A 21,800-nucleotide genomic window follows, 5' to 3' on the forward strand; every position below is an offset into this window, starting at 1 on the left:
GCAGTGGCAGAGTTCCCATCTCTGGAGGGGTTTAACAGATGTGTGGATGTGGCACCTGGGGACACGGGGCAGTGGTGGCCTGGGCAGTGCTGGGGCAACGGCTGGACTTGACCTCAGAGGGCTTTTCCAGCCTTACTGATTCCATGATTCCTGCTGCTGCCTGGCACAAGGAAACCCAGGTCTGTCCCAGAAACACATCACCAGGCAGGTTTTGCCATTCCAACTCCAACACTTTATTCCCATCAGCCTCACCCGTCCTCACGGAGGACAGAGCGCAGGAGGGGAGGGAGCTTTTCCAGAATGGTTCCACGTGGGGGCAACAAGGGACAACCAAGGCCATGAGGAGCCATTCCCAAATTCCACCATGGCCAAGGAGTCTTTGCTAAGCTGGTGCAACTTCAAATTTCAAACCAGGTGTTGACTCTTGGGACTTGGTAGTTAAGAGAGCCCACAGAGGCATCGAGAGACTCTTTTCCCAAACAATTGTGGGGCCTAACACAGCCCCCAGTGCACTCCCAACAGCACCAGTACTCCTGCCCCAAAACTAGACTCTGAACCAATACCACACTCTGGACTCAGAGGGGAAGGGGAGGAAGGGCTGGGATTAAAAATATCACCCCAAAACAACAGGAATTTAGAAGAAATTTACACGAAGGATGTAAAAAGCAGGAGCAGCTATGAAAATATGTTGAGATGGCCAAGAAAAGTCACATCAAAATATATTTAAAAACCAGAAATTCCAATCCGTGTGGAATTTAAAACTTCTTTCCCCAGCTATGTTTTCCTGCTCAAGGAATCTCTGTTGTTCCAGGACGTGGAACATGATAGGCAGCACCAGTTATGTCCTGAAAAAGTATTTCCCCAAACTCTGAGCACTTCCATAATTTACAAACCAAAGATGAGCTAAACCTCAACCATCGCCCCCCTCCCTCTTCCCTCTTCTACAGTGGGCAGGAGAAAAGACTGCAAACAAATCTGACTTTGCATTTCCAGGGAAGTCCAAGTTTTCCACACATCAATATCCCTGCAATCCGTTGTAGACCTTCTGCACTGATCCTTGTTTCAACAGCTGCTTGAGACCTGCAAGAGAAGGAAGAGTGTCACACACAGAGCACAGCAAAGACAGCAGGATGATTTTCCAATGCTCCTTCCCCATTCCTGAAATCCCGTACACAAAACATTCCAAGAAACTGGCAGTTCAAGGATCTGTCGGTATCAAATTCTTACCAAACAGGCTAAAAGAGTGAGTCAGCCCTTAAATCCATAATAGCTCATCTCCTGGGGTCGGCACGACAGGGAAGAACTGGCAGGTCTCCACTGCTGCTTAAAGGGCAAGTCCACACGGAGCAGAGGAAGCAGAGTGGCAAGGGTGGATGTGTCACTGTTTTTCCAGAGATTAGAGAGGGAGTCCCCTCTGATTAACTCAGCCTGGTCACTCACTGCCCTGGAGCCCCTCAGGACACAGCTCAGAGCAGCCTCAAAAACCAACGAGCCAAAACAGAACCCAAACCAGAGGGAAACTCCCAACATTGTGGGTGACCTTCAAATAACTAAAGGAAGGACACTGAGGGGCTGGAGTGTGTCCAGGGAAGGGAACAGAGCTGGGGAAGGGGCTGGAGCAGCAGGAGAGGCTGAGGGAGCTGGGAAAGGGGCTCAGCCTGGAGAAAAGGAGGCTCAGGGGGGACCTTCTGTCTCTGCACAACTCCCTGACAGGAGAGGGCAGCTGGGTTGGGGTCAGGCTCTGCTCAGGGGAACACAGGACAGAATGAGAGGAAATGGCTTCAGGTTGCCCCAGGGGAGATTTAGATTGACTATCAGTAATGAAACCAACCAATTTACTTGTACAGAAAAAATTCCAACCTCTCAGGCATGCAAATCCTTCAGGAAATCCTGCTAAAAAACAGTTTGTCTCCCTGCAACCCTTGTCCTGCTTGTCTATCCTTAAACCTTTTCGGCTACACATTCTACCGTCCTTGAAAACCAGTGATGGGATGCATAAGGGTAACAGTAGCTCTGTTAAAATACCGGAAAACTGTCCTGGAAGTAGTAACTGGAAACAGGACGTCTCTCTGCCAGGCAAGAACTTCTCATGCTCCTTTCCTGATGGCCAGAGATTCCTGAACTCTTTTCAGGAACACCAGGACAAAGCAAACCCCTGTCCAGGAGCTGCTTATTATTAGGAACAGATCATTCTCCAAGGCAAATTCACTTCCTCTCCGACATCCAGAGGGGGCTCCAAGTCACTTCCCAGCTGGTGGGTGAGAGGATGTGGCCCCTGGATGTGTTATTCTTAGAAAGGAAGGGCATAGCTGGAGAAAGGTGTGCTCCAGGAACATTGAAATAATTGGGATTACCACCATCCCACACCTCATTTCCCAGCAGCTCCCACACCCCTGGCAGGGGCCTCAATAGAACATCCTCAGTAGTGCAGACTATTTCAACATGTACCTGAGGTTTAGTCAGGAATTCCAGCTAGGAATCCTAACAATTAGTGCTACTGCACTTCAGGCACTTTTTACTGGAGCCAGAAGTCAATTTTTCCTTTGAAATGTTGCTGATACCAACAAGAAGTGACAGGTTACAGCACAGAGCAGCTCTGATCAACAGTGATCAAGTCCAACTGCAGGAAAGAAGGGATGTTATTGCTGGACTCCAAAGCTTGGGGTGGTGCTCTCAGAGCCAGAGTATCTTCTGACACCCCCAGGAGCCAGGCATGTGGTCAGGAGATAAGAAATGAGGACCACTGCCAACAATAAGGAAAGAAGGGAAGTTTTGAATTCTGAAGCCTACAGTTTTCCATTGAATGTGTACACTGAACTGCTGCCACACACAGGGATAGACCTATTCCCTCATAAAACTCCAGAAATCATGGATGTTTGGAGATACCCAGCACACAGATAAGGCATCTGACTGCCAACCCAGTCACTTTCCCCTGGGAAATGTGGAATTGCTTTAGGAGGGAAAGAAACACCCAAGGCCCTGTGCCTGATCACACCCATGCCAGTGCCATCATCTCTCTGTTCCCGGATATCCGTAGAGGTGTGTGAGCAATTCTGTCAAAACCACTGAGGCTTCTGTCACTGCTCCTTGCCCAGTGTCCTCTAAACTGCCAAGAGCAACAGATGGAATAACCTCACATCTGTTTCAGAGCTGCTGTTGCCTGATGAAGCTTCTGGAAGGGCAGCAGAGCCTGGACTGAGACTCCACAGTGATGTGGTCATTGTGCCCTGCACAATGCTCTTGGAACAAGAAGGAAAGCACAGGATAAAACTACAAACCAAGATCATTCTCATAGCCCATAGTATAGACCTTCCAGCCCAAACAGCTGCAGGAAGAGCCTTGGGACATCTGGAGCTGCAGCCACCAACTGGACTGCACAGGGCAGCTGGCACAGTGTGGCCAAGGCAACAGTAAGTGGAACAAAACCCACCCAGTGCTCGGCTTTCCACTGCAAACTTGAGGAGTCCAGGAAATCCAGTAAAATATATGAACCCACTTCAGAAGAAGTTTTGGAAGAAGTTCTGGGGATGGGGATTTCCTGAACAGCTGCACTAGTACATGCCAGGAATATCTTTGTCCCATGGTAAAGGATGAGGTCCTTGATTCCTACTCTGATATGGAGCAGCAGAACCACAGAGGCTGCTGGAGCAAAGAATTCCTGCTAGGAGAATGGGATTTACCCTCCTGGCAATTTTAGGATTCCTACATGGTTCATCAGGTTTCCATTTGAGCACTGAAGCTGAGCAGCAGATCTGTCCTAGGGGGAGTAGGGTGGAAGGAGCTGAGGAACAACCCTTCTCCTGACACACTGTAACATTCCTCATCCTTGGATCAGGGATTTCCACAAGTCTTGCCTCCAAGAAAGTAGCAGCAGGGGCTGGAAACCCCTTGTGATCCCATTCCAGCCCAGGCAAAGCAGACAGAGGCTGAGCCCAGCAAGGCTGTGGGGTCAGACAGATGGGCAGCACCAAAACAAAGCACCTGCAAACTTGCCAAGAGCTGCATTCCAGCAGCAGCACATCCCAACCTCAGCCACAACCACAGCAGCCAAGCTTCCTCACTTCCAGGGGAAGTGGGAGTCAATTACAGGCCATCAGCCAACAGTGTTATGCTGGACAAGGGGCACAGGGACATCTGGAGCTGCAGACTCCTCCTGACTGCTCCAGCCCCTGGATGAGCTGTGCCAGGTTCACGGCTCTGGACACGCACCTTCCCGCTGCTCAGGTGTCAGCTGCTCCTTGGGGAACTCCACGTCAAAGGTGATTATTAGGGAGCCTTTGATGTTGTTGTTATCAAAGTTTGGAAGACCTTCTCCCTTCTTCCACAGCTTGGCACCAGGTTTTGTGGTTTTATCCCGGGCAATGTGAACCTGGGGAGAAAAGGAATTTTAGAACATTATTAGTGTTAGAGGATCAGGATCCCAGGATCATTGAGGTTGGGAGAGACTTCCAAGATCATTGAGTCCAAGCCATGACTAATCCCCACCTTGTCAACCAGAACAGAGCACTGAGGGCCACATCCAGATGTTCCTTGGACACCTCCAGGGATGGGGACTTCACCACCTCCCTGGACACTCCATACTGTGTGAGTGCACCCCAATACTCCAACACTCTTTCCAACCCACTGGAAAGCTCCAACTGGCACCGATTCCTTGCCAAAACCAGTGATATCCAGTAGGTCCAGGCAGTTTTACTGGACACATGCCAGAACTGGGTTAGCCTGGAAGTGAGGCACACACTGCGCACCCCTTGTAGAGAGGGCCCATCATGGGAATTGACCTGGAATGCTCCACCAGAGGGAATACTGTGGATAACCAGACCCTGAGCAAGCCAACCCTCAGCACAGAGCTGCAGGTGAATTTGGGACGCACACAACACCCTAGACCTCACCTTGTGCCCATCCAAATGGGCAATATCCATCTCAAAGCCTGTCAGCGCCTCGACCAGCGAGATTGTCACATTTGTGTACAAGTCATCTCCTCTCCTTTCAAACACTGGGTGCCTGTGGAAATAAGAGCCATTGAACTTTTCTCCTTCCCCAGAGGGGAAACACGTCCTTGAGTTTCTTTCCTTCTATTTGGGAGCTAGGAGAAATCACAAATAGGAAGGGAAGTGGGGAGTGAATCAAATTTAACCTCATTTTCCTGTGTAAGATATGCACTGATAAGTGTCTTTTCTATTTCTAGGGCAGTGAGTGGCGAGGTGTGGCAAGAAGTCCTGACTCACACAGCAATTTTCTTAGTAGTGCATTTCCTTACAATAGCGAGACTGTGTACTAGGAAAAAGAAGATATTTATTCTGAATCACACATGGTGAATTCAAGCCAAAAAAATTAAGGTACTTTGATAATTCCACTTTTAACAGTTTCAAGTCCAGCTCCTCCAGCACCATGAAGGCTGAGCATCCTGCACAGCCCTGAGTGCCAGGCCTGCACCTGCCCTGCTGAAGGGCAAGTTCCATCTGGCCAAGCAAGAGCCTAACTAGGCCAGAGACTTACTTAAGAACCTTTATTCGGAAGCGCAGATCTCCTGGCTCCCCATCCACGTGGGGCTCACCTGTGGGGGAGAAAGAAAAGCTTTGTTTAAAGGAAACGTGTTAGGAAGAAATGGAAAGCAGGATATGACAAACTTGCTGCTCACAAGTCAAAGGGAAAAAAACCCCAAGTAATTGATCTTTAGATGACCAGAATTCTGCTTAAACATATCCTAAAGAGCTTAGGGCTTTCTGAGGGTTGCCTCAGCAAGGTCACACCTCTATTGTTCTGGGAGACCTCTCTGCATATTGATGATGTCCTTCAGTCACTGAAGGGCAGAGGGGATCCCTTCACAGGCTCAAGTCTGGAACTTGCTCCTGCTCAAGTATTATGGGAAACATCAGCTTTAGAGCTGGTTTTGTTCATGTCCCCACTCCCAGCTAAGGGAGTGGAATTGTGCTATCCAGACGTAGGAACATGCTCCTGGATTCCAGCACGTGAAGAGGAACAGCAATTCCAACCACATGGGGGCTTGGGCACTGCCAGTGCCAGAGAACCATGCCAGAGGAGCAGCTCAGAGCTGAGCACACACTCACCTTCCCCGATGAAGGGATACTCCATGCCATCCCTCACCCCTGGCTCTATCTCCACTTCCAGTGTCCGCTCCTCATTCACCAGCCTGAAAACAGGAAGAGCCACCCAGCACTCAGTTTTCAACTTTCTTTATTTATTCTAACTTCATCTCAATTTTTAATTTGTGCCACTGGGGTAAGGAGAACACCCCCACAAAGCTCACACATGCTCTCCTTGCTCACATCTAAACCTAGAGGGCCAGAGCTGCCTTTCTGGTGAGCTGAGACTCAGGGAGCAGAGAAGGTGAAGCTGAAAGCTCCCAGATACACAGTCAGCATCAGGGTGTGTGACTACAGCATGGCATTCCAAATCCAGTTGCTCCCAGCTGTGTGCTTCCCGTTCAGATTTAGCTGTGGAACTTCCACTGCAGTGTGACTGTGCAAGGAATAAAAGGCAGGAAGAGGAAACAGGGAAGCTCTACATCCAGCAGATAAAAATAAAGAGTGGCTCCCTGGCTAGGAGAACCCTGCGTTAAGCCTGTCTTAAGCCTTCCCAAAGTCACTGGTTCTTCCTGGGAATACAGGTGCGTCCCCCCACCTAGCGGTGGGTTTTGGAATAAACATCCCTATATCGCTACATAAAATCACGGAATTTATGATTTTGTGGAGCAGGAAAGAGCACCAAACTCACTTGACGTTGGGACATTCATCACAAACAACTTCCTGAGTCATCTGGAAGCGCCCAGGCCCCAGCTGGGTGGTTCTCATCTCCTGCCTGCAGTTGCATTTCCGTTTGCCAGGCGCCTGTCTTGCCACTGGCTTGTTCCTGACAACCTGCAGGGAAGAGGGAGAGGTTGATGTCAGCGTTCCTGGGTCTCCACAAGGGTCTGGATTTCTCTGAACAGAGAATGGTTTGGTTTGGAAAGGACCTTAAAGATCACTTTATTCCAGCCCCATGCCATGGGCAGGGACACATTGTTGTGTGGTGCTGCCATAATAGCTCCAAATGTGGCCTCAGCAAAACACTGACAAGGTTTCACCTTGTGATCACACGTTAAACACCAGAAAAGCTCTCTCTGACATCCCTATTGCCATTCCTCTTCATTTTCCACACCTTTCCATAGAGGAAAGGTAACACTAGGATGGAACACCCCATGCTTTGGTTATGACACTTCCTTGTCCCACACAACAGGAAAATTATCTGGAGTTCCCTCAACAGCCACAACACAAAATCAACCAATGGAAAGCCAACATGCAGACAGGAGGGATTGTCAGCACCAGAGATGGAGCTTGCTGGAAAGAAGGTAATAATTTCCCACACAATCTTCAAACTTATATAATCTGGAAATTGCAATTACATGTTTGGCCATAGAAGGAGACTGAAAAATCCTCAGTGAGGTTTTGCAAGAACTGCAAAGTGAATTTGAAGCTTATGAACAGCCCTTCAAATATCCCTAAGTTCTACACAGGGACAAGTTACACCTCTTCCAACTGGGCTGCTGCACTAATCAAGCTGAGCTGACGACTGACAGCCAATAAATCAGTATTATCACACTTCATGGAGACACTGCCAGTTGCAAAAGGTGAATAAATGTGTAGTTTCTTCAGTAAACTGCAGGAAACAGCACCACAACATCCTCCACTGCCAGACACAGAAATGGAGAATCTATTTCAGCTGCTAATTTTTGAGAGAAGATATTCTGAGCTCTGGTCAGGCACCTCAAACCTGGGAACACCTGTAAACACTGAGTTTAGTAAACTTACTTCTACAAAGTTTCCTGAATACACCTCCTCCAGTGTGACCTCCAGGTCCACGATGATGTCACTTCCTCGGGGAATATTCCTGTCTTGCTGGCGAGGGTTTCCTCCAAACATGAATCCAAAGTCCCCAAAGAAGCTGGAGTTAAGCACATTGATTAGGTCAGGAAGGAATTCTGGGAAAATGCTTCTACTCCACTAAAAAACAGCTTCCTAGCAGTCCTAAAGCTCCAGAGTAAATCCAGGAACATCTTTTTGCTCCTGCGGAACACAACTAAAGCCTTCAAACAAAGCAGCCACTTTGGGAGAGTTTTCTGCACTAAAGAAAACAAAATTTGGAGCAAAACACTCAAAATCTGAGCTCTCCACACTGCACTGCTGCTCAGCTGCCACCACCAAAAGGTGTAAATTCCGAGTAGTGCTGCAAGTCACTGCTAGCAGGTTGGTTTTCTGTAGTTTGAGGACAAGAGGGATGAGGAAAACTCCTTAGGAATCCTGCATATTGTCCCTCAGAACAGAGCAGAGCAGCAGTGCAAGTCCTCACCCAGGATTAAAGGAGCTGAGCAACTTCTGGAATTATTTCAGGAAATTTATCCAAAGGAGCAGAAAATCAGGTTCTGGCCAAGCAATGTGCAAGTGCCTTTGGTTTTTAATTCTCCAAATTCCACAGGTGCAGTGCAAATAACCACAGCATTGCTTTGCAGAAGGAAAAGTGTCCCCAAAGTGATGTGTGACAACAGGTTAAACCCCAACCACACACAGATAATCTGAGAAAGTTTCCACATGTTTGAAGCAGGTGCTGCACCTGAAAAATCACCCACAGCAGCCAGAGGTGCCAATGAGGGAAGTCTCTACTCATTCCTGCTTGCAGCAATGACTGGGCCACACCAAAACTGGAAACTGCATGTGGGATACCCACTGTAAATGTATTTCTTCAAATTCTCAACTCTCAGCGACCCTGGGCCAGGTAAGGACCCCAACAAAAGGGTGCTTGAGCCTCACAGAATCAGAGAGGCAGCTGTAGGACAGCCCAAAGGGATTAAACCTCCTTACTGGGAGAAGATGTCTCCGTGGGAGCTCTGGTGCCCATCCTTCAGGCCCTCCTCACCATAGGCATCGTACTGCTTCCTCTTCTCCTCGTCTGACAGCACCTGGAAAAGGCAGGGATGTAGGAAAGGCTCATCTGGAGCTGAGGGGAGGTGTTGAACAAGGCTCTGAGGGTCCCCAGCACTTTTCACTGGGGACACTACAGGAGACCTGCTTGCTGTGCTCTCTAGAAAAGCTAAGATCATAACAAGCACATTTTGTTCATTAAAAAAAAGCAGGAGAACCTGGAAAGCATAAACATGGAGTTTATGTAAAATACAAAAAAATAATCAGAAAGAATAACTCAAATCCTACAAAGAAGGACATACTGAGACAAATAATCACATACCACCCTCCCTGTGTCTCAGCCATGACTTTTAAGACTTCTAAGCATCAATTTTATTTCCTAAGTTTTGATCTTTGCTCTTTCCTGCCTCAGAGATCCAGAAGTCTCTGGTCACATTTCATCTTCCTTGCCCTTCCTCCCCCACTGATCATATCTGGAAAAGCCAGAGTTGGCAGGTTGGCTTTCAGAAGGCTGAATAGGAGAGGAAACAGATGGAGAAGCAACTCAACAGGTAGAAAAGCAGCTAAAACATGAAAACCAGCTGAATTTGGGGTGTTTGGAGAAGCTGTGGCTGCCCCACCCCTGGAAGTGTCCAAGGCCAGGCTGGATGGGACTTGGAGCCACCTGGTCTAGCAGGAGGTGTCCCTGCCCATAGCAGGGGGTGAGACTGGATGAGCTTTAAGGTCCCTCCCAACTCAAACCATCCTGGGATTCTGTGGAATTATAACCACTGATAAATGCTAGCAACAGGGAAGAAATTGGCGCTGACTTCACTACTTTCACCCAGCGGGTAAAGGTTCAGTTCTCCCTTTGCCACTTGAGATTCCCATGGAAACTCCTCCCAGTCCATCCTGAGACTCATGACTCTTTGTAGAAGAGTCTTAGCTCCCTCTCCTGGGATCAGTCTCCTTCCTAGCTGTAACAGCTGAATACAGCTCTGGGCTGGAATCACTGAGCCTGTGAAAATGAAGTGACTGAGCAGGTTCACTAACCTACTTTCCCCTCAATTTTTCGGGAAAGCTTTGCCATAATCAGCTACCCAGATCCTGAGCAGCACTGCTGTTAACAGAGGCTTTATGGTGAGAAAAATTCTGGTTTATAAGGGACACCCAATTCTGGCTCCATTTTGCCCAAAACAACCAAATCAACTCACTGTGTCCCACAGCTCATTCAGCAGAAGGATCTCCAAGGTGTCCTGGCTAAACACAGATAAAGACTTTGCAGGGAGGGCATCAAAAGCTTCCTCCAAACCTCACACACATCAATACTGGATTTCTGATTTGATTTTACAAGTATTTTTTTCACTCAGCTTTTAAATAGAAAGAACAATCTCAACTGCTGGCGAAGATTTAAATCAACTGGAACTTGAGGAAAAGGCAGAGAAATCCTTTAGCAGCAGAAAGTGCCAACAAGATTCCAGCTCACAGAAGCAGCACCAAGCTCCCAGCCCCACATGCATCAATCCTGAGGTGCTGCAAGTGATAGGAGATTGCATTTATCCAAAAGAAATTTCTTTATATTAGTTTTCCCTGTGATAATTAAGCCAGTTTATTTAAGTATGAACTAAAAAGGGGTCTGAGAAAAAAGTGAACAGTTTTCTTTCTCACACAGAGAAATAAATGCCAGCTGGTTCTTCACTTCTGAGGAATATTTGCGTATCTGAGAAGCACCAGGGATAGAATCAGGAGCCAGGCCACAATCCCTTTCCTCTGCAGCTGGGTTCTTCCCAAACGACCCCAACCTCCCACCCACAGAGCATGGCACTGCCAGGAACCCTTGCTAATGGAATTTTTCAGCACCACTTTCCTCTGGGTCTCTCTGTTGCACAGGGGGAGCAGGAGCAGATGGAGTCCAACAGAAGGAGGACAAAAAGGACAGAAAACATGGAGGAAACAGCCTGCATTCCATCACTCTGTACGTACACCCAAGGAAAGAAGGCTTTGACTTCAGACCTTTGGGCAATACAACAATCTACATTTGATTTATTTAATGAACAGTGCTATTAGTGTGAGGGATCATTTGCATGCCACAACATCATCATGGAATAACAGGAATCCTCCTGTGACCCACGATTACTTTTCTCACTTAATATCCTCTAAACCCAAGGCCAGCACCTTTCACTTCCCATCAGCTCAGACTAATCCCAGCCAGGCCCTAAAACCCTTGGAGCTGCTACACCTTCACTTCTCCCTTAAGGAACTGGGAATAAATTCCAAGGAACTTTAACCTGGTGCTTTGGCTTCCTCCTGGTTTAGAGAGCTGAAGTGTTGGATTGTCCTCTGGCAGGAGCAACTCTCCAAGCAACCTGGTATGCTCTGGATCTTTGTTTATCGTTTGGGAGAGTATCTGGAATTGGATGTATTAACAGGGGCAGGATGGAATTTGATGTAGGAATAGGGGGAAGTTGATGAGAAGGAAAGAAGGGAATTTGATGTGGAAGGTGTCCCTGACTACGACAAGGGACGGAATGAGATCATCCTTAAGTCCCTTCCAACCTAAATCACCCTGAGATTCTGTGATAATAAAAGGTGTAGGACAGAATTCAGTATATTAACAAGGGGAAGAAGGAATTTCACACGGTAACAGATTAAGGATGGATTCCAGCTGCACCTTATGGAAGAGCCTTTACATTCCCTAAAAACCTCCTTTCCCGTACCCTGAATGCTCCAGCATGAATCCTCACGAGTCCCAGCGGCCACGCTCCAGCCTGTTTTCCTACGAGCCCCATGCACCCTTCCCAGCCCGGGGAGGACATTCCCGGCTCCCAGCCTCACCTCGTAGGCAGCGCCCAGGTCCTGGAACTTCTCCTGCGCCCGGGGGTCGTCGGGGTTCCTGTCGGGATGGAGCTGCAGCGCCAGTTTGCGATAGGCCTTCTTGATGTCCTTGATGGAGGCGCCGCGGGACACCCCCAGGATCTTGTAGAAGTCTCGCCTGCCGTGGGGGGAGAGGGAAGGTGAGGGAAGGGGGACGGGGAGATGGTGAAGGAGAACGGGGATGGGAGGGAGAGGGAGGGCACGGGAGGGAGATGGGAAGGGAAAGGGGCAAGGGGAAAGAGGTGAGAGGAAATAGGAGAGAGGAAAGCGATGAGGGGAAGGGAGCGGGGTCCCGTCAGCGCCGCGGCCGCCGACCCTGAGTAGGGGGAAGGCCCGGTGCAGAGGCGAAGCCCCCAGGCCCGTGGGCGCGGCCCGGCGCACTCACCCCGCGGCGGCCTCCCCGCAGAGGCAGAGCAGGAGGAGGCAGAGGCGGCCGATCCATGCGGGGGCCATGGCGGGCCCGGCCCTGCCGGCTGAGGGAGAGCGGCGGGAGCGGCGCGTCCGGGCGGCTCCGTAGCGCCCCGGCCCCGGCGGCCGCCGCCAGCCAATGGGAGCTCGGGGTGTTCCCCGCTAGCCAATCCGAGCACGCCGCCGCTTGCAGCCGGCCAATGGGCTGCTCACACTTCACCGCCGCCGGCCAATCGCCTGCCGGAGCGTCGCCCCCGAGAGCGCCGGCCACGCCCCGCCACCCCTCCAGGGTGACTTCCTCCCGAACAGCTAATCAGCGAGTGCATTGCTTTTTCCCGCCCCCGCGCTGGCAGTCGCAGCCAATGGGCAGCGGCTCCCGGCGGGAGGCGGGGCTGTCTCTATGGTACCCGCGGCGGAACCCGGAAGCGGCGGTGGCCATGGCGGGGTCGGTGCGGCTGTGGGTTCGTACGGAGCCGTTCCTGGTGGGAGCGCTCCCGGCCCCGCCGCCCGCTCGCCTCACCCCGCACTACCTTCGCAAGGCGGCCGCCTACGCCCGCGCGCGGGCGGACCAGGGCTGCTTCCCGCGGCTGCGCTGGCCCTGCTGGCGGCACATCGCCTGCGGGAAGCTGCAGCTGAGCCGCGAGATCGCCTGGCTCTACTTCGAGCTCTTCCGCGGCCTCCTCGGGCCCGCCCCGCCGCTCCGCCTGCGCTGGGCCGAGGCCGAGGCGGCCTGCGGCAGCGCCGAGGAGCTGGAGCGGGAGCGGAGCAAGGCAAGAGCCCGGAGCCGGCCTGGGGCAGGGCGAGCCCCGACCCCGCCTGAGGGGAGCCCGGCCCAGCCTGACTCTTGTCTGTCTCTCCCGTGCTCTCCAGCTCTCCGTGGACACTCTGCAGTTCCTGCTCTTCCTGTACGTGCAGCAGCTCCACAAGGTTTCCCTGCGGCGATCTCTGCTCGGGGACGAGTGGCCCAGCGCCAGGACCAAGTCTCCCAGCCTGAGTGGGAAATCGGCCGGCGGGAATAAGGTACTCGTGCCTGGGAGATTCTCCATGCAGCAGCTTCTGGTCCGTGGCAAGCTGCCTGGAGGGGGCTTGGAAAGGCGCTAGTTTGCTCCTGGGAGGGTTTCACCTGTAGTAAAGTGTGAGCAAGGGTCTGGCTGCAGAATTCTAAAGTGAAGTTGTTGTGATCTCTATAGTTTATGAAAAGGTTTTTTTTTTAATTTTCCATGAGACTTTTCTGGAGTCTGAAGCTGACTGAATATTCCCTAAAAGTCTTGACAAGTCTTCTTTTAAGAAGCAACACCCTTTTTTTTTTTTCTTTATTAGCCAAGCAGGAAGCTCTCCTTATGCTCATAGTGCCTTTCCTGTGATCCAGTGTGGAGTTTTAGATCCCAGGAGGTTCCCTGGTATCACATTCTGTTTCTGAGAGGGGAGTTGGTTGTTCAGCTGTAGATCAACCACGTGGAAACGCTGTTTCCTTTTAAAATACTTCTGGGTATTTAGGAAGGAGTGAGTTGGATGTGTCCCATGGGCAGCTCTGCGTGGGTGAATGGATTACAATTTGCAACCCTGTGTAAGGCCATGCAAACCTCTGGAATTCTGGCTCAGATGTGCTGCTGTGAGCAGGATGAGCTGGTGAGATGTAGCTTGGGGCAAGCTGGAATCATTGAAAATAGGAGCTGGGTAACTTGATCCTGAAACATTGAACAGAAGTGGTGAGGACAAGGCATAATCACAGTCCTGTGTTCCTTCAGCAAAACTCAGCTTTATGAAGCTCTGCCAGAATTCCAGTCTCCTGCTTTTTTTGGACTGGAGAATTTGATATAAGGATTCTTTCAGAGGGTTTGGTTTATTGGTGCACTTGCTGTGGAGGAATGGCTGTCAGCTTTTTATCCTGGAAGGTGGCACTGAATCCTGGCTGCAGGTCTGGCCCAGCTGCAGGGATTTTCCAGTGGAGCAGCTCCAAGACCTTGAGTGTCAGTTATTGATTTATTTCCTCCCTTTGAATGCCAGCAGCAGTGGCCTGGATTTGTGTAGGATTGTAGAAAAGCCTGGTGCTGCTATCTTAGAAGGAAATATTTGGTGCTTGAACTGGAATGAAATGTTTTGAGTTTTTGTGGGGAGGTGTATTTCCATCTTTGGAAGAGCAGAGCAACAGGAATGAGCACTGTGTCTGACTGGGTTTCCTTCTTCTGGAAGGATTCTAAGCAAGGACTTGTATGATGATGCCCATGGAGCTTCTGAGCCTGGAGAACTCACCCCCTTGTGTGTTTTCCTTCCCCTCCAGAACTGGAACGACCAGGAGCACCTTGCCTTTGTGCAGAGCCACCTTTTGGATATGTTGGAGCTGCTGCTGGAGCCAGAGCAGCTCTCAGCCTCTTCCCACTCCAGCTGCAGCAGCCTGGTGTCCTTTGAAGCCGTGTGTGCCCTCAGCTTCCTGCTCGAGGGCACTGTCAGCAATTCCGGCAGCGTCCGGCCCCTCCACGAGCTGGCCCTCAGGCAGCCCTGCCACGGCCACAATGGATATTCCAAGGTGTCCAGAGCCTTCTCCCTGCCCAAGCTGGAGAGCTGGCTGCGCTCCTCCCTCACTGCTAATCCCTTGGGAATGACTGTCTGCCTCAAGGCTGGGAAGAAGCTCGCCTGGGCACAGCAAGGTGGGAAAAACTGCTGGGAAGCTGTTCTTAGAAAGACAGAAATGGGGCCAAAAGAGAAATATATAGAAATATACAGAAATATGGCAGATAGAAATATGGAAAAGTAGGAACAGAAGTATATGGAAATACACAAATATACAGAAATATAAAGTGTAGAGAAATCGAAATACAGAAATGTAGAAAGTTAGAAATACAGAAAAAATAAATATAGGTAAATAGTATAAATAAAATTTAGGGGAAAAAAAAGAAGCAGAAATGGGAACTCAGCTCCTGTTGCTGGCCAGGGGTCTGGCAGTGGGGTGGGACCTGGTCTAGGTTCCCTTGTCTCCAATCCAGCCCCTCTCCTTCAGAGACATGGCAGTGGAGTGAAGGCACTTTCCCCCTTAGGATAAGGAATTCAACTCAGTGTTTTGTTTCCCTGACTGCAGGATCCCAAGAGGAGCACTGGGTTAGGGAGGATGGGGAAGGACTTAAGGATTGTGTCCTAGAGGGATAATTTCCCTTGCTAAAACACACAATTCCTGCTTAAAACTTGCTCTCAGGATCTTCCTGTTAAGCTGAGTCTTGTGTTCAGGAACAGGCTTGTGGAACTGAAGATTCTTTGCTTGGTGCTGGCTGGAGCTTGTGGGAGGCCTTGGCTACTCCTAAGTAATCTTGGAGTGGTTTTGATCCTTCAGTGTCTGTCAGTTTCTGAAATTTCTGGTGCCTCGTGCTGTTGGCCTGCCCAGGGAGCATCAGGGATGGTGTGACTGGTATGGGAAGAACTGCTGGACCCAGAACTTTTGTGGGCTTTGTTTTGCAGTGGAAGGAACAACCAGGAGAGCCAGGATTGCCTGCAGCTCCCGGGTGGTGCCGGAGGTGTCCCCCATGGTGATCATGAGCCAGGTGTACAGGCAGACCCTGGCCAAGAGCTCGGACACTCTGGTGGGGGCTCACGTCAGAATCCATCGCTGCAACGAGTCCTTCATTTACCTCCTGTCCCCTCTACGGTGAGTTTGGGTTCTCCTGGGACACAGCTGCACTCCTGGCTGACCATGAGCATGTCCTGGGGGTCAGGCCAATGGGATCCTGGGGGACATTAGGAAGAGCATTCCCAGTAGGCCAGGGAGTGATCCTGCCCCTCTGTGTGAGGCACAGCTGGGGTGCTGTGTTCAGGTCTGGGTTCCTCAGGAGGGACAAGGAGCTCCTGAGAGGGTCCAGTGGATGGTACAGAGATGATGAAGGGAATGAAGCATCTCCCTGAGAAGGCAAGGCTGAGGGAGCTGGGCCTGGTTAGTCTGGAGAAGACCAGACTGAGATGGGATCCCATCAGTCCATGCAGAGATCTCCAGGGGGTGCGAGAGGGTGGTGCCAGGCTTTGCTCAGAGGTGCCAGGGCAAGGAGCAATGATCATAAACTAAAACACAAGTTTCACCTCAACATGAGGAAGAACTTGCTTCCATTGAGGGTGGCAGAGCACTGCAACAGCTGCCCAGGGAGGATGTGGAGTCTCCCTCTCTGGAGACATTCCAAACCCATCTGGACATGTTCCTGTGTCACCTCCTGCAGGTGACCCTGCCTTGGGCTGGATGGAGGTTCCTTCCAGCCCTAATGGTTCTGTGTTTCTTTGGCAGATCTGTGACCATTGAGAAGTGCCGGAATAGCACCTTTGTCCTGGGCCCCGTGGAGACGTCAGTCCACGTCCAGAGCTGTGACAACATCAAGGTCGTTGTGGTTTGCCATCGCTTGTCCCTTTCGTCCACCACTGGCTGTACCTTCCACACTCTCACACCCACACAGCCCCTCATCCTCTCAGGGAACCAGGCAATCAGCTTTGCCCCTTTCCACACCCATTATCCCATGCTGGAAGACCACATGGCTCAGGTGGGCTTGGCCACTCTGCCAAACTACTGGGACAGCCCCATGCTGGTGTGCAGGGACAGCGGTGATGCGAGCGTCTTCCGGCTCCTGCCCCCCTCAGACTTCTACACCTTTGTGATTCCCTTTGAGATGGAAGGAGACACCACAGAGACCCCAGGGGGGCTCCCCCAGGAGTACCAGGAGGTGCTGAGCCAGCGGGAGCAGAAGGTCCAGGTGTGGCAGCGCATGGTGAAGGAGGCAGAGCTGACCAGGTGAGTGCCTCCCAGGAAGGGCAGAGCTTGGCCACATGGACAGAGGGTTGTTTGGTGGGATTCCACAGAAATCCCTGAAGGATGGGTTGGGTTTTGTAAGCCATGTCTTGCAGACCAATCCTAGAGCATTAGTAATTAGCAATCCTGGGATTCTGCTTGGTAAGTTTTGAAGAGTAATGCTCATAGACATAGCTCAGAGTTGTAAAATCCCAAAATGCTTTGGGTTGGAAGGGACCTTAAAGCTCATCCTGTTCCACCCTCTGCTGTGGAATGCCTTCCACTATCCCAGGTAGCTCCAAGTCCTGTCCAGCCTGGCCCTGGACAGTTCAGGGATGGGGCAGCCACAGCTTCTCTGGGCAACCTGTGCCAGGGTCTCACCTCCCTCACAGGGAACAATTCCTTCCCAATGTCCCATCCATCCCTGCCCACTGGCAGTGGGAAGCCATTCCCCAAAAACCAGTCCTTTGTCTCAAGTCTCTCTCCAGCTCTCCTGGAGCTCCTTTAGGCCCTGGAAGGGGCTCTCAGGTCTCCCCGGAACCTTCTCCTCTCCAGGTGAACACCCCCAGCTCTCCCAGCCTGGCTCCAGAGCAGAGAGGCTCCAGCCTCTGGAACACCTCTGTGGCATCCTCTGGATTCCAGCAGTGGCACATCCTTGCTATGCTGGGTATCCCAGAGCTGAAGGCAGCTCTGCAGGTGGGGCCTCACCAAGTGGAGTGAAGGGGGACAGTGCCCTCCCTCCATGCTGCTCCTAAGGAGGTGCTTTCTCAAGGCTGCATTTTCCCAGCTTGTGAGACTCCAGGAAAAGCATTCCTGGATATTGCCGAGGTGAGGGATCCACCCTGGCAGTGGATTGGGCCAGGGCTGGGTGTGCAGCCTGAGCTGCCTGGGGTCCCTCTTAGCCCAACCTTCACCTTGGGATTGAAGCTGTAAATGACTGTCCCAGCCCTTGTTGAGGTGAGCTGGGAATGTGCACGTGGATCATTGCAGCAGATGACATTGTGGGCAGTAGCTTTTAAATTGCCCTGGAGCACAGAATGGGGATAAAACCCCATTTCAAACATCTGTTGTTCTCCCAGGGCTGCTGCTTCCCACCACAGTTTTGGGAAGGGGTTTGACCTGTCAGGACCTTCCTGTGAAAGAAGTGGAGGAAATAGGGATGATGTGCTTAGATTTGCCTTCATCTGCCGCAGTCGCAGGAGGCAAGAGCTCGCTGCTTATTCCATAAAAAGGAGGGGGGGAATTGGAAAGTTTAGAAGCTTGTTGAAAAGAAACTGGGCAGCTGACAGTGTAAAATGTCTGTTGTCTCCTGCAGGCAGGGAGGCAGGAAGGGAGACAAGTAGGAAGCTTACAGCAAACAGGATATCAGGCTTGTAGAAAGAAAAAAGCTGCTGTGCTCAAGCGGGGAGGTGAAAGAGAGTGTTAGAAATAAGAAGACATCTTTCAAGAAGTTGAAGTTGTCTGATTGAGGAAAGTGGGGCAAAAAAAGAATGTAAATCCTGCCAGGCTGAAAGTAAAACCCCCGTAAGACAGGACCAAGAAGACAGCTTGAGGAACAACTTGCAAAAGCATAAAATCCTGTTTATTCATTTTTCTAGCGTATCAGACACAAAGTCTTTCAGGGTCAGTAGCAGATCAAGGTAGAGAAAAAGCTCTTGAAGAAGATAAATCCACAAGGGAAAAAAGAAGTGTCTGTCTTTGTGTTCACTGGGGAGGAATTTGGGTTAGTTTGTGTCCCAGAACCCTGCTTTTTGGGGAGTGGCTCAAATGGAAGAGAACATACAGCCAGCAGCCTTAACCTGAAAAAAGGATGTGGATACACGGAGCTTGTCTGAGGCTGAGTAGAATGGCCTGAATTGGAAGGGACCTTAAAAATCCAACCAGATTCTACCCCCTGCCATGGGCAGGGACACCTTCCACTACCCCAGGCTGCTCCAAGCCCTGTCCAACCTGGCCTTGGGCACTTCCAGGGATCCAGGGGCAGCCACAGCTTCTCTGGTCTCCCTGTGCCAGGGCCTCAGCACCCTCCCAGGGAAGAATTCCTTTCCAGTATCATATCTGACCCTGCCCTCTGTCAGTAGAAAGCCATTCCCCCTTGTGCTGTCACTTCAGGTTCTTGGAAAGGGTTTCTCTCCATGTTGTAGCTCCTTCAGGCACTGGAAGGCCACAGTGATTTCACCCTGAAGTTTTTCTTCTCCAGGCTGAACAATTCCAAATCTCCCAGCATTTCCTTAGAGGAGGGATGCTCCATCTTTCTGATCACCTTCATGGTCTCCTCTGGAGCCAGATTCCTGCTTTTCCCAGTACAGGATGGGATCAACACATCAAATTAGGAATGGGTTCAAAGCAAACCCACATAAAATCTCCAGAATACTTATAAATGTTCATTTTTCACTGGTGTTCAGAAATGAATTGAAAAAGTCTATCAGGAGCTACTCCACACCTGTGCCACCTTTGGCTTAAGAAATTCCAGAAGTGAGTTGATCCCAGAGGACTGGGATGCTGTTCTGGAGATGCTTTTGGGCATCTGACCAGTGCCTGTTAGCCTGAGCTGAGTGGCCCACCCTGTTACTGCTGGGCTTACCAAAAACACCCCAAAAGTTCATAATGAGCAACAGGAATGATGTGAGGTGTGTTTATAGGTGCATTTTTTCCCTGATCTCCATCCTCTCTGGTGCTGTCAGAACAGAATTTTGTATCCTTAGTGCTTAGTCACTGGTTGCTAATTTTAATTTTTTCCATTTTCAGACAGTTTTTCAGCCTGAGGGGAAAGTGGAGGTAGCCCTGGAGCAGGGTGGTTGTGATGGTGGGATGGGGAATTTTGTATGACTTCTCCAGCTCCACCAGGTTCTGCTTTTGGGTTTCATTATCATCACATTCACTAGGTAAAAACCTTTTCTGGTTGTCTCTGCATGGTTCAGGAACCAAGCCTGGCTCTTCCTGATACGTCTGGAGGCTTGTTTGGATAGTAAAGACGTGGTAGAAATATAATACTGTAAATAAAAGTGATTTTTCCATATTTCCCTGCTGATGTTTCTGTTTCAGGGATCAGAGGAAACAGTTCCAGACATTGGTAGAAAACAAATTCTACGAGTGGCTGGTTGAGACGGGGAACCGGCAGCAGCTGGACAGCCTGGTCCCTCCTGCAGTCAGCTCCAAGCAGGCAGCAGGATAACATTCCTGGGCAGGACAACATTCCTGGGCAGCAGAAGGAAAGGGAGGTGGGTAAAAGGCTTCCTTCTCTTGCTTCTTCTCTCCTCCCAGCAGTCTTCCCATGTTTGTGTGCACAGCCAAGGCAGAGGTAGGAAAATCAGGGGTCACTTGAGTGACTTCTCTCAAGAGTCTGGCACTTGGCTTTAGTTCTTACTTTCCTGTCAAACCCCATTTCCAGCTGAAATCTGTGTCCTCAGCACTGCCTTGTTGTCAAGTTTGATTTGTTGGAGGCATTTGTAAGGCAGATGGGCATATTGCACATAGTGTGATAAAAAACTGATTGGAATAGCTGCTCTTTCAAAGAAACTCTGTGTACTGATATCTGCCCATCTCACTTCTTGCTAAAGAGAGTTGAGTGATGCTTTGGGTCGTTCTTTTGATGAGAGTTTGGGTAATTCTTAAACTGAGACTTTGGATAATTCTCACTTATTCTTCCCAAGCAGAAGTGGTTTAGGAGCTGGAGACCTGCCCTAATTGTGTTCTTCTGCCACAGCATGTTTCAAACCATTTCATTAGAAAATGGTTTTATTTTTCACTTAGCCTTTGAATTCCTTTTTCTTTGCTGGTGTTAGAAGTAAAATTGTCTCTTTTTATTTTGTTCCAGAGCTCTGGGAACAGTCAGTGGTCCACCCAGCCTATTACTCATTAAGACTTTGTGGCCATTCCACCTGCACCCAGTGGATCCAGCACCCAGCCCTGGTGTGGATTGGACTGCCTGGCTGCTGTAGGGTTCCTGAGCACTGCTGCCTTCTCAGGAATGTGCTGTAGCCGTCCTGTTGGTGACTGAGAGGTGCCTGGCACTGGGGGAAGATGAAGTGTGCCTTGTTTCAGGGCTGTCCCTGCAGTTAGTGTCCATGGTGAGCAGGTGTCCAGCACACCAGGTTTCCTGGGACAAAGCTGGATGCAGCCCCTGGGCATCACCTGCATCCTCATGGTACAAACCAGCTGTGTTATTTTTATAAATGTGAAAAAGAAATGTTGAAATTTTTTATGAATTAAATCCAACAGTTTTGTTTTTTTTTTAATATGAAGATGGCACTTTTGTGAAGGTGAATTTTTGTATACAGTTGCATTGTTTTGACAAATGTCAATAAACCAGTGTTGTTGGGTTATCTGGCACATGTCCTAGGGAAGGGGTTTTACCTGTACAGTCGGTCTTAGAGGGACACAGCATCTTTTATCTTACTGAAATGTGAGAAAGAGAGAGAAACTGCTAATTTATGAGGAAAGTGGGACAAAAAAAGAATGTAAGTCCTGCCAGGCTGAAAGTAAAACTCCTGTAAAATTCAGCCATGGAGCTGAAAGGTTTTGAAGTCTGCCCTAGCACATGGTTTTGGTACAAGCCCTGTTCCTATCTCATAATTTTCATAAAGATTATCAGCTTGAATAAGCACCATTCTTCTGTGCTGGTGGGATGTGTTTTGGGAAGATGTGCTCATAGCTGAGCACTTAAATAAGCTTGGAAAATAGGCAAAGGCATTGCATGGATGAGTGGAGGCAGCAGCTGGTGGTGCCTTGGGAAGAGCTATCCAAGCTGAGAGTGAGGGGAAGTCACAGTACTCTGGAGTGCACAGCCTCAGAATTCCTCTGAAAGTCTCTTTTGGCTCCTGGGCCGGCAGGTGAGGTGAGTTTATTATGTTTATTTACGTGAGATG

General features: G+C 50.1%; 2 protein-coding genes across 2 annotated transcripts; one reads left to right on the forward strand and one right to left on the reverse strand.

The window, feature by feature from the left end:
• Positions 1-209: 209 nt before the first annotated feature.
• Positions 210-12,483, reverse strand: DNAJB11 (DnaJ heat shock protein family (Hsp40) member B11). Its single transcript, XM_086843239.1, has 10 exons — positions 12,154-12,483; positions 11,730-11,886; positions 8,856-8,953; positions 7,809-7,941; positions 6,736-6,878; positions 6,069-6,151; positions 5,497-5,554; positions 4,890-5,001; positions 4,210-4,369; positions 210-1,080 (listed from the first exon to the last, which is right to left on the reverse strand). The coding sequence occupies exons 1-10, from the start codon at positions 12,219-12,221 to the stop codon at positions 1,016-1,018; spliced, it is 1,077 nt and encodes a 358-aa protein (XP_086699365.1). The 5' UTR covers positions 12,222-12,483; the 3' UTR covers positions 210-1,015.
• On the forward strand, positions 12,436-21,257 carry TBCCD1 (TBCC domain containing 1). Its single transcript, XM_086843238.1, has 7 exons — positions 12,436-12,946; positions 13,047-13,196; positions 14,458-14,824; positions 15,627-15,813; positions 16,438-16,935; positions 19,978-20,153; positions 20,750-21,257. Exons 1-6 carry the CDS (start codon positions 12,539-12,541, stop codon positions 20,105-20,107), a joined length of 1,740 nt encoding a protein of 579 aa, XP_086699364.1. The 5' UTR covers positions 12,436-12,538; the 3' UTR covers positions 20,108-20,153; positions 20,750-21,257.
• Positions 21,258-21,800: the final 543 nt, after the last annotated feature.

Source organism: Cyanistes caeruleus, chromosome 10, assembly GCF_971803275.1.
Source record: "Cyanistes caeruleus chromosome 10, bCyaCae1.hap1.1, whole genome shotgun sequence".
Lineage (NCBI taxonomy): Eukaryota > Metazoa > Chordata > Aves > Passeriformes > Paridae > Cyanistes > Cyanistes caeruleus.